General features: G+C 43.2%; 1 protein-coding gene across 2 annotated transcripts in view; it reads left to right on the plus strand.

Moving 5' to 3' along the window:
* Window positions 1-12,925, plus strand: part of LOC122212845 (gamma-taxilin-like) — a 52,771-nt gene that overhangs the window by 15,882 nt on the left and 23,964 nt on the right. For both annotated transcript variants that reach the window (XM_042926821.1, XM_042926822.1), the window contains exon 3: window positions 1,442-1,533. In XM_042926821.1, the coding sequence (XP_042782755.1) occupies window positions 1,442-1,533 (92 nt within the window). The remainder of the gene's footprint in view (window positions 1-1,441; window positions 1,534-12,925) is intronic.

The raw sequence follows: 12,925 nt of genomic DNA on the forward strand, positions 1-12,925 counted from the left end.
TGTACCTGCCTATAACTTGGAATTTTTAAAAATCCGCTTTTGAGCACCCTGTAGGACTTTAACATTACAGGAATATGAGAAGGATTTAAAATTCCTCGCCAACAAGACAGCTGTCTTCAGAACCCATCACTCCACCAATGTGTGTAAATTATAGCTTCAGGTTAAAATTGTTAAATAGTTTTAGATGGTTACAGTTTAAAACCTTCATACAATTAGAGTTTACATGGACGGTTACTTCTTACACATTCGGTAATTGTATTCCCTCTGTATTTGTCCTTGAACAGACTGAGAAATGGTTTCACTGCGGAAATTGTGTGTGCTGTCATAGCAGAGTATTTTTTGAAGTCAGCCTGTTCCTCCTCCTCTTTCCCATGCATAGTTGTTTGTAAAATATTAAAGTTATTTAACTTAATTTAAGTTATTAAATTTAAGACAACTATCAAAGTTGTCTTCAGATTTTTAAAATGAAACGTCCTACATACAAGAGGGAACAATTCAGAAAATAAAAAGGTACCTACCCGCAGGGTACAGGATGAGGCGTATCACTTAGTTTGAAGCACCCTTTGCTTGCCCCCACTTACCTCAGCTACCGCTTCTCCCTGGCACAGTTATTCTTCTCTGTTAAAAAAAAAATTTTTTTTTAACGTTTATTTATTTTTGACAGAGAGAGAGAGAGAGAGACAGAGCATGAGCAGGGGAGGGGCAGAGAGAGAGGGAGACACAGAATCCCAAGCAGGCTCCAGGCTCTGAGCTGTCAGCACAGAGCCCGACGCGGGGCTCGAACTCACGGACCGCGAGATCATGACCTGAGCCGAAGTCAGACGCTCAACCGACTGAGCCACCCAGGCGCCCCATCCCTGGCACAGTTATTAAAGTATCCTTGTAAAACTCCCCAAGGAAAGAGCTATTTTTTTTTTTTTTCACTTCTTTTTCTTGGCCCTAATCTTGATTAGCACCCAGAGTATCCTTGGTAAATCACCAGGAAACAGTCATTAAGTCACATTGGTCACTGGAAAAGGTGTGTGTCCCTGTGGATTATGTGCGCTTTAGGTAGTCTTAAACTTCCTTGAATACTTGTAGTTGGCTAGCAGAAAGCTTTTGAAGACATTCCGACCCTTTGTAGAATGTCTTAATTTGGAACCAGTGGCTAAGTTAGAGTACTTACACTTTCATTCAGTGGTGTTCTTACAGTGTCAGTGCCAAATAGCTGACCACTAGTAGTGTTAGTTATTAAGTGAAGCGATGTGGGGCAGGGAGGAGGCTGACCCCTTCTAATCAAGAATTTGAAAATAGTTTCACTGATTTCCTGGTGAGCCTGTATCTAATGTCCCCTTAAATCATAATCTGGATAGCTGAACATAATTTTTATGTAGAATTGACAGATTGGATTAATTTTATCCTTCTGGTACTTTTTTTTCCTCCATTCCTTTTGGACCATCAGGAAAAGAAGTGTTACTATTGATGCAAGCCTTAAACACTCTTTCAACTCCAGAGGAGAAGCTGGCAGCTCTCTGTAAGACATATGCTGATCTTGTGAGTATTAAGGGTGCAAAGCCCGTATAAAATATAACGAAAGGTGCATGTGCCTGATAAGCTTATGAGATGTGATTTTGATATGGTTTTAAATGTAAAGTTGTTTTTCATTACAAAATTGAGGGTAAGAATCTAATTCCTTGAGACTTAGGTTGATTGTATGGCCTCATTTTATGGTATGCTTAGATACAGCATTTTACTAGTCTCTGGGATGTGGAATAGCTTTCCTAAAACTCAGTCAGCTCTGGCATTCCTAGGTCAGCATTTCCCTCATACGTTTAGATGCCTGACAGTTGTGAGGATATGATTTTCTATATGTAGATTAAGCAATTGTAGAACCTGAAACACGGTTAGATTCAAAAGTGTTTAACCATTTGACTGAAGCTGAGTGTTGTGAAGTAGTGTAGTAAAACAGTACTATTTCTCAGGAAAATATTTCCTTAGCATCCACTATATGCCAGGCACTGTATTTTTATTTTTATTGTTATTTTTTTAATTTTCTATTTTTATTGCATCTTCCAAAGAAACTGACTTGTATAAAGAGTTTGTTCTGGTCTGTGGCCCATGTTATTTCAAGTAGCATTCACCTTGGGTATATGGAAACATTCTCAACAAGGAAACCCTGCCATCAGTTTAAAAGTGAAGAATGCAGGGGGGGGCGGGGGGGGCGGCGGTGCACCTGGGTGGCTCAGTCGGTTGGGCGTCTGACTTCAGCTCAGGTCATGATCTCACGGTCCGTGGGTTCGAGCCCCGCGTCGGGCTCTGTGCTGACAGCTCAGAGCCTGGAGTCTGCCTCGGGTTCTATGTCTCCCCCTCCCTCTGTCCCTCCCATGCTCGTGCTCTGTCTCTGTCTCTGTCTGTTTCTCACTAATACATACATGTTAAAAAAAAAAAAAAGTTAAAAAAAAGTGAAGAATGGGATAGGACATTTTGAAGAATCGTGGCAGGAATGTTTTAGAAGTGTTGGTTCCAAGGTAAATGCGGCAATTCTCGTGGGTTGTGAGGTGTCTATGTGAATTACCAGTGATGAATTTTGTCCATTCACATCTGTTTGAAAGCATCTGCTCTGTAGCATACACGTTACTCTTTTCTGAATAACTGACTCTAAGTATAGAGCTGGAACAGTTGTACTTACTACCGCTCCAAGTGGCACAAGTATACCCCACTTAGCAACCTGGCACCTTCTGAAAATTGTGGAGAAGCAGGAATGGCCTAGAGCGTCTCTGAATGGCCTACACACGGTCCAGATGCAAAGATGGCAGCAATCAGAGTTGTTGGGGATTGCCACGTCAGGAAAGGCAAGAGCTACACATCTGCTCTGGGAAACAGCCAGATGGAAGCTTCTGCTTCTGGTCCTACAGAACTGCATATATTTGCGTATTTTAAAATGTGTTACCTGGGGCTGTACTCCAATTAGTACAGATCTCAGTGCTCACTGAGATCCGCCTACATTGGGACCCCAACAGGTCTTGGCACACTGAACATGCGTGTTTATGAAGGGCAAAATAGGCCATTGACAATCCTGAAGGTTTGAGAGACAACCAAGACCTAGGGCATTGCTGAACTCCGCGGTTCCTCTTACCCAAGGCATCCCCTCAAAACTGGGAGGGGTGACTGCCTCAACTGTTGCATAGAAACAGACACAGGGAGTCCGGAAAAATGAAGAAAGAGTGGAGTGTGTTCCAACAGAAACACCAAGATACAACCTCGGGAAAACAAACAAACAAACAAACAAACAAACAAACAAAGCCTTAATGAAACAGAACAGGTAATTTCTCTGTTAAGTGTCCCAAGTGGTGGTCATGAAGGTGCTCACCAAACCTGAGAGAAGAATGGATGAGAACAGTGAGCGCTTTAACAAAGAGATCGAAAATACAAAAGAAAAGAAAAAAGAAAAAAAGCCAAAGAGAAGTGGTCGAGCAGTGGAATACAATTAACTGAACTGAAAAATACACCAGAGAGTTTCAACAGCAGACCAAGTGAGGTAGAAGAAAGGGTCGGTAAACTTTTTGGCAAAAGCAGTGGAGCTCACCATCAGAGAGCAAAGAGAAAATGGGAAAAAAGTGAAGATAGCTAAAGGGACTTACAGGACAACATCAAGTGGAGAACCAAGTGAGAAAGAGGAAGAAAATTTACTTAAAAAATAGCTGAAAACCCCCCCTAACCCGGGGAAGGAAACAGACCTTGAGATCCAGGAAGCACAGACCTTGAGATTCAGGAAGCACAGTTCCAAATATTATGAACCCAAAGACATCCACACTGAGACACACTGTACTTAAAACGTTAAAAGTTGAAGACAAAGATTATTATAAAGCAGCAAGGGAACAAAACCAAAACCAAAACCAAACCAACCCAATTTACATACAAGGGAACCCTGTTAGCCTATCAGCAGGTATTTCAGCAGAAACTGCAGGCCAGAGTCAGTGACATGATATACTCAAAGTTCTGAAAGGAAACAAACAGAACACTTGTGACTAACTAAGAATACCCACCAGGCTAACGCTGTTATTCAGAAGTGAAGGAGAGGTAAAGGATATCCTGGAGACGTGAAATCTAAAACTGTAAAAGGAAGTCCTTCAGACTGAAAAGAAAGGACACCAATCAGCAACACAACGTGGAAGTGTAAATCATACTGCTCACGGTGAAAGGCTATAAAGGCAGGAGCTTCATCACTTCAAACCTCGTTTGAAAGTTAAAAGGGAAAAGTGGTAAAACTAACCATAACTACAATAATCACGGAGAGAACACACACGATAGAAGGGTTTTTTTTTTGAATGTGCCATAACATCCCGAAACATGAGCAAAGAATTAAAATGTAGAGCTTTAGAATGCATCCTAACTTAAGCTGTTACAACACAAAATAGACACACACACACACACACACACACACACACACACACACACACACACGATGTCATGCGGGAGCCTCTTGGTAATCACAAGACAAAAATCTGTGGTAGATAACCAAAAGACGTTGAGAAAGGAATGTAAGCATACCACTTAAGAAACTCCTCAAACCCCAGAGAGCTGGACAAGAGGAAAAGAAACAGAGTAACTGCAAAACAGCCGGCAGCGAGTACAGACCTATCCATAACTACTCCAAGTGTAAAAGGACTAAATCGTGTAATCAAAAAAACATAGTGATTGAATGGACTTGGAAAACAACAGTCATCTATATGCTGCCTGTGAGAGAATGACTTACGATGGAAGGATGCACACAGACCACAAGTGAAGGTATGGGAAAAGACATCCCATGCTTATGAAAACCAGAACAAAGCTGGGGTACCTATGGTCACATCAGACAAAATAACCTGACAAATAAAAACTGTGTAAGAACAAAGAAGGGCATATCATAGTGAAAAATCCGTCAGTCCAGCAGAGGACCTAACATGTTTATATATCTATGGACCCAACATAGGAGCGCCCACATAGAGAACACAAACATTAACAGACCTAAAGGGAGAAATAGATACGTATACAATGACAGTAGGGGGCTTTCATACCCTATTTACATCGATGGACCAATCATCCAGACAGAAAATCAGTAAGGGAATATTGACCTTAAACAACACAATAGAACAGGCAGACTTAAAAGCTATATACAGAACATTGCATCCCAAAGCAACAGAACACACCTTCTTTCAAGTGCTCAAGGAACTTTCTCCAGAATAGATCCCATTAGGCCACAGCCTTGCCAATATTTGTTGTTTTCTGTTTGTGTAATAAGAGCCATCGTAATGGTTGTGCGATGGTGTCTTACTCGGTGGTTTTGTTTGCTTTCTGTAATGATTAGTGATAGTGTGCATCTCTTATGTGCTTATTGGCGATGTGTTGGTCAGCTCTGGAGACATGTCTATTCAGGTCTTTTGCCCATCTTTAAATTGGGTTGTTATTTTGTTCTTGTGCTTTAGGAACTGCCTATAAGTTGTGGATGTTAATATCTTATGATACGTAATTTCACCATACTTTCTTCTGTTCTGTCACTTGCCTTTTCACTCCCTTAATGGTATTCTCTGATGCACAACATATTCAATTTTCATGAAGTCAAGCTATTTTTTTTTTCCCTTTCTGTGCTTTTGGCGTCAGTCCAAGAATCCCTGTCAACTACAATGGCATGAAGCATTTCCCCAAGTTTTCTTCTAAGACATTTACAGGTTTAGGTCTGACATGTAAATCGGGATCCATTTTTTTTTCCACCAAGAGACATTTGGGATATAGGTTTTAAGATTTTTCCAAATACTTGCCCCTTGGTTTTCTCTTTCTTTTCTTTTCTTCTCTTTGCTTGGCTTGGCTTGGCTTGGCTTGGCTTGGCTTTTCTTCTCTTTTCTCTTCTTTTTTTTTTTTTTCTTCTTTCATTTTTTTCTTTTCTCTCTCTCTCCCCTTCCTTCCTCCCTCCCTCCCTCCTCCCTCCCTCCCTCCTCCCTCCTTCCCTTCTTTCTTTCTTCCCTCCCTGCCTCCCTCCCTGCCTCCCTCCCTCCCTCCCTCCCTCCCTCCCTACCCCTGTCCCTCCCTCTGTCCCTCCCTCCCTCCCTCCCTCCCTCCCTCCCTCCCTTCCTTCCTTCCAGTCCTCCTCCGTTCCTTCTTTCCTTGCTTCCTTCTCTCTCCCTTCTTTCATTTCTGCCTTGCTTCCTTTTATCTTTGTTTCCATCTTTCTTCCCTTCCCTTCTCTCCCCTCCCCTCCCCTCCTGTCCCCTACCTCCGCCCTGTCCACTCCCCTCCCCTACCTTTCCTTCCCTTCTTTCTCCCATGGCTTCCCTTCTATCCTCCCTCCCTTCTTTCTCTCTCTTCTTTCTTTCCTTCCTCCCTCCCTCCCGTCTTCCCTCCCTCCCTCCCTCCCTCCCTCCCTCCCTCCCTGCCTCCCTCCTTTCCTTCTTTCTTTCTCAAAATTTGTGTGTGGTTGCAACATGGGATTCAGGTGTACAACATAGCGAATTTGACACATTTATACATCAGGTTATGCTCACCACAAGTGTGCCAGGATAGCTCCATCTATCCCATTACATCGCTATTACAACATCACTAGCTCCATCTGTCCCATTACATCGCTGTTACATCATTGACTGTGCTCCGAATACTGTGCCTTTGATTCTTGAGACTGACTCGTTCCGTAACTGGAGGCCTGTATCTCCCACTCCCTTCCACCCATTTTGTCCATTCTGCCGCTTCCTCCCCTCTGGCAACCATCAGTTTCTTCTCTGTGTATGGGTCTGATTCTGCATTTTCTTTGCTTATTTCATTGTTTTATTTTTGATTCCCCTTAGGAGTGAAATCATTTCTATTTGCCTTTCTCAGTCTGACTTCTTGTCAGTTAGCAGTACACCCTCCAGGTCCCACCATGTTGTTGCAGATGGCACGATCTCTTCCTTTTCTGTAATTTTGCATTGTGCAGGTGCATGTTTTTCTTATCCATTTGTCTTAGGTTGCTCTCATAAACAGTGTGGCCAGAAACATCGGGGGACATGTATCTTTTCGGATTAAGGTTTCATTTTCTTTCTTTGGAGGTAAATACCTCCAAAAGGTCGTGGAATTACCAACTCACATGGTAATCCTGTTTTTAATGTGTTTGAGGAAGCTCCATACTCTTTCCAAAGAGTATGACTGTACCAGTTTGGATTCCCACCAGCACTGCAAGAGTGTTCTTTTCCTCCATGTTCTTACCAACACATGTCGTTTCTTATGTTTTGGATTTTAGCCTTTGGGACACGTATCAGCCCCTAATCTCGTTGTGTTGATTTTCACTTCCTTGAAGATGAGTGAGTTTGAACATCTTCTCATGTGTCTGTTGGCCATCTGCGTGTGTTTTTACACGGGAAAAAAGAACATCTGAACAAGCACTCTGCCCGTTTTTGAATGCATAATTGCAGGGGGAGGGTTGGTGTTGAGTTGTGTCAGTTCTTAGCCCTTCTGATACCCTATGCCTTTTGGATGGAGCATTTAGTCCATTTGTATTCAAAATGATTGTCGAAAGATACGATTTTAGTGCCATCGTGTTAACGTGTAGAGTTGGTGTTTCAGGTGACCTGGTCCTTTGCCGTGTTTGTTGCTCAGGACTTTTATCTTCTTTTTTTAATCTCCCACTCAGGGGGTCCCCTTAACATTTTCTGCCTGGTAGTTTAGGGGTCACGAACTGCTTTGGTTTTTGTCTGTCTGGGAAAGTCTTTAACCCTCCTTCTATTCTGAGTGACAGCCTTGCTGGTGCTCGATAAAGAATTCCCGGTTGCACATTTTTCCCATTCGGCACCGTGAGTATTTCCTGTTCCTCTCCTCAGACCTGCCAGGTTTCTGAGGACAGGTCTGCTGCTAACTTCAAGCCTTGTAGGTTAAGGACCTTTTTCATCCCTAGCTGTTTTCAGAATTTGTTGTCTCTTTTTTTTTAACTTTTATTTAAAGTCAAGTTACAGAGAGGGTCACAATGGATTCAGGCGTACAATTTAGTGATCCATCACTTCTCTGTAACACCCAGGTGTACTCATCCCAACAAGTGTCCTCCTTCATGTCCATCACGCGTTTAGTCCATCCCCCGTGCTCCTCCCTCGAGTAATCCTTAGTTGCTTCTGTGTATTTAAGAGTCTCTTATGTGTCCCCCTTCTGTTTTTACCTTCTTTTTCCTTGCCTTCCACTACGTCCATCTGTTTTGTTTCTTGGATTCCACATATGAGTGAAGTTGTGTGGTATTCGTCTGTCTCTGACTGACTTATTTCGCTTAGCGTAATACACTCCACTTCCATCCACGTTGTTGGAAATGGCAGGATTTCATTCTTTCTGACTGCCAAGTAATATTCCACTGCGTAAATACACTACCTCTTCTTTATCCATTCATCAGTCAAAAGACTGCTGGGCTCTTTCCCTAGATGGGCAGTTGTTGAGAGTGCTGCTGCTATAAACATTTGGGTGCACCTGCGCCTTCGAAACAGCATTTTTCAGGGTAATGCTGGCCTCATGGAATGAATTTGGAAGTTTTCCTTCCGTTCCTACTTTTTGGAACCGCTTTGAAAGAAGAGGTATTAACCCTTCTTTAACTGTTTGGTAGAATTCCTCTGGGAAGCCATCCGGCCCTGGAATGTTTTTGTTGTGAGAGCTTTGACTACGATTCAGTTTCCTTACTGGTTATGGGTCTGTTCAAATTGTCTATATCTTCGGTTTCAGTTGTGGTAGTTTACATGCTTCTAGGAGTCTGTCCATTTTTTCCAGATTGCCCAGTTTGTTGGCATATCACTGCTCATAATATTCTCTTATCATTGTTTGTATTTCTGAAGTACTGATGGTCATCTCTCTTATTTTTATTCCTGATTTTATTTTTTGAGTCCTTTCCTTTTTATTTTTTATTGTTGTCTAGGGTTTATTAGTTTTGTTAGTTCTTTGAGGGAACCAGCTCCTAGTTTCGTTGATCTGTTCTACTGGTCCGTTGATCAGTCGATGTCATTGATTTCTGCTCTAATCTGTATCATTTGCCTTCTTCCTCTGGTTTTGGGCTTTATTCACCGTTCTTTTTTCCAGCGCCTTCGGGGCCAAGTTTTGATTGTGTGTTTGGGGACTTTCTTGCTTCTCGAGATACGCCTGATTTGCAAACCTCTTAGGTCTGCCTTTGCTGCCTCCCAAAGGCTTTGGACTGCCGTGTTTTCATTTTCATTGGCTTCCCTGTATTTCTTTATCGTTTCGTAAATTTCTTGGTTAACCCATTTGTTCTTTAGTAGGATATTCTTTAACCTCCATCTTTCTGAGGGCTGTCCAACTTGTTTCTTGTGGTTGATTACAAGTTTCATAGCCTTGTGGTCTGAAAGTATGGATGGCATGAGCTCGATCTTTTTTGCACATGTTGAGGGCTGACTTGAGACCCAGTGTGTGATCTATTCTGGAGAATGTTCCAGGTGCACTCAAGAAGAATGTGTATTCTTCTGCTTTAGGATGAAATGTTCTGAATATATCTGCTAAGTCCATCTGGTCCAGCCTGTCATTCAAAGCCATTGTATCCTTGCTGATTTTGTGTTTAGATGATCTGTCCATTGTTGTAGTGGGGTATTTAAGTCCCCTACAGTTATGGTATTAGTATCCATGATTTTCTTTGTTTGTTCTTAATTGGCTTACATGTTTGAGTGGTCCCACTTGGAGACGTAACTATTTACGATTGCTGGATCTTCTTGATGGATAGACCCCTTAATTATTTGGTCTGATTAGTTTGTCTGATACAGGTGTGGCCCCTCCAGCATTCTGTTGATGTCCAGTAGCACGATAGGTGGTTCTCTATCCCCTCATTGTCAATCTGCAAGTGTCTTTAGTCTAAAATGAGAGTTGTGTAGGCAGCATTTGGATGGACCTTGTTTTGAAATCCGTTCTGATGCCCTGGGTCTTTTGATTGGAGCATTGGGCCCATTTACCTTTAGAGTGGTTACCTTTACCTTTTGATTGGAGCATTGGGTCCATTACCTTTAGACATGAATTTAGTGCCATTGTGGAGGTGGTCTTTTTGGTGAAATTCTCTTGCCCTTTCTAGGTTTTGGTTGCTTTTGATCTGTTTTGTGGTTGGTTTGTTTGTTTGTTTGTTTGTGTGTTTGTTTTCTTTTACATTCTGTTCTGTTCTGTTCCGTTTTGTTTCTTTCTACACTCACAGAGTCCTCCTAGAGACTCCTTGCAGGGCCTGTTTAGTGGCCACAGATTGCTTTAGTTTTGGCTTGTCTGGAATACTCTATCCCTCCTTCCATTCTGAATGACAGCAGTTCTGGATAAAGCATTCTTGGTTGCGTGATTTTTCTGATTCAGCACGGTGAAAGTATCCTGCCTCTCCTTTATAGCTGGCCAAGTTCCTGTGGACAGATATGCTGTAAGCCTGGCCTGCTTCCTCGTGTAGGTGAAGAACTGTTTTTGTCATTGCTGTTTCCATTATTCTTTCCTTGTCTGTGTGTTTTGTGAATTTGACTATGATATGCCTTGGAGTTGGTTATTTTGCATTGAATCTAATGGGAGTTCTCTGTGCTCCTTGACTTTGATGTCTGTGTCCTTCCCCGGATTAGGAAAGTTGTCTGCTACAATTTGCTCACATAAACCTTCTGCCCCTTGTTTTCTCTATTCCTCCTCTTGAACTTCTAGGATATGAATGTCCTTCCTCTTTCACAAGTGGTTGAGTCACCTAAGTCTTGTATCGTGATCTTTTGCATTTGTTTCCTACCTCTTTTGCTGCTCCATTATTTTCCATAGTCTTACGGTCTATATCACTGAATTGCTGCTCTGCTTTCTCCATCCTTGCCGTCATGACAGCCATTCCTGATTGCATCTCGGTATAGGATTTTTCATTTTGGCCTGATTAGCTTTTAGTTCTTTTATCTCTGCAGAAAGTGTGCCTCTGGTGTCTTCTGTGCTGTTTGCAACCCCAGCTAGTAGTCTTATAATTGTGGTTTTGAATTCTAGTTCAGACATCTTACATGTATCTGTGTTGATTACGTCTTAGGTGTCATTTCTTCTCGTTTCATTTTGGGTGAATTCCTCCATCTTGTCATGTTGGAGGGAGAAATAAATTAATAACTTAAAGAGTTAAAAGTAAAATATTAAAAACAAAACAAAAATATCATTTAAAGGAAGCTAGATCCTAGGTATGCATCTGTCTGCATGTTAAGAGATGCTTGATATTAAAGGGACTAAAAGAGAAAGGAAACAGAGCTTAAAAAATGAACACATTAAAAAGAATTTAAATAGTAAAGTCGAATAAAACCGTTAAAGAAAACAAAATAAATTTTTTAAACTTGAAAAATTAAAAAAAAAAGTTGTTCCTTCTGAGTGCAAGAAAAAGGAACCAACATAACAAAAGAGAACAGAACACATCAGAAAAACAGAAGCAAAGAGAATGAACAGATGAAGAAGCGTACGGAATGAAATCCGAGTGGGGTTGCCTCCACTTTTCCCTAGAACTGAAATTTTGCAGTACGCTGTAGTCCACAGACTTGACAGGTGGAGGGATTTGTTCTGGTCTTCTGGGAGATGTGTCTGGAGGACACAGGTTGGTCAGGCTCCGGGCGGGGGTGGACTTTGTTTTCCGCTGGGTGGCGCTGCTTAGCTCACTAGCGTTGATGAGTGTGTGTGGGAGGGGGCGCACGCTAGAGAAGAAAATGACTTCACTCAGCTAGCTCTCCAGTCTCTGGAATGGGAATTTTGTACCCTCACGTGAGGAAGCACCCCTCCTTTGTCTCAGGCCTCTGTCCACTCCCTGCATCCACACTGTCTGTGTCCAGGCTGTCCGCCGGCCAGGCAGCACTTCCCTCCAGAGTTGGATCTCCGATGGGACTGTGTCTCAGAACCCCAGGCTTCAGAGATTCCCCCGGATTGGACACACGCCAGTTATCTGGGAGCAATGGGCAGGTGACGACTTGTCCCAGAAAACAGTTGTGCGCCAGCACACCCTCAAAGGTTCGGATCACAGCACGCAGCTGGGGCCAGGTTTCTCTGCACTCTGGCGTCTTTGTCTCAATGCCAGCAAATGAGGCAGCTCTCCTGGGCCTGTGGGGTCTTTTCCCGTGGGGAGGCCAGAGGCCATATGGCCTCTACCAGATTCTCTCCACGCAGGGAAATTGCTTCTCCCCATGTGGCACGTGGACCCCGCAGGCCACGCTGCCTGCTCCTGGGAGATTCTCCCTACTTTGTCACCAGAGCACCACCAGGCACTGAGCTCTGAAACGTCAGACTCGTGCTCCACTGTTAACACAATCCTGTGCTGTTGAAATGCTCTCCTTTCCCCCCATCAGTGGTGATAGGGAGCAGATTTCTTGTCCAGTCCTCTTTGAGTGTTTTCACCCTTTTCTCTCTCCCTCTCTCCAGCTACTTTCAGGGAGAGTTCTCTTCTTGCACGCTCCCGATGTCCCACACTCTCCCCCTTTTCTCTTTCCCTCTCTGCTCTCTCTCTCTGCCAAAATGGCTCCCTGCCCTCCATGGCTTTTCTCTACCCCGGTTTACTTCTTCGCACCACAGACCTGCCAAGTTCTGAGGCTCAAGGTGTGCAGATTGTTTCATTAATCCTCAGACCAATTTTCCCAGGTGTTTACAATGGTTTGATGCTGATCTGTCTGCATTTCAGGGATGAGACCAACTCAGGGTCTCCATGCTGCCCTGCCATCTTAACTCCTCTCTGCCAGAATGCTCTCTTTATCCCTATATTTTGCAAGTTTCCCTATGATACGTCATGGTGTTGACCTGCTTTTGTTGATTCTGAGGGGAGTTCTCTGTGCCTTTTGGACTTGAATGCCTGTTTCCTTCCCCAGTAAATAAGTAGTTGCCAGGCACGGATGGACAGGGTGGGGTGTCAGCGGGTCCTGCCTCCACTGGCAGTGGCAGTACTGCTCTCTGAAGTCCCACCCACCGTGTTGGTGCTGGAGGGGAAATGGCGCCACTGCAACCTCTCCTCCCTCCA

This window comes from Panthera leo, assembly GCF_018350215.1.
Source record: "Panthera leo isolate Ple1 chromosome Y unlocalized genomic scaffold, P.leo_Ple1_pat1.1 chrY_random_Un_scaffold_80, whole genome shotgun sequence".
NCBI lineage: Eukaryota > Metazoa > Chordata > Mammalia > Carnivora > Felidae > Panthera > Panthera leo.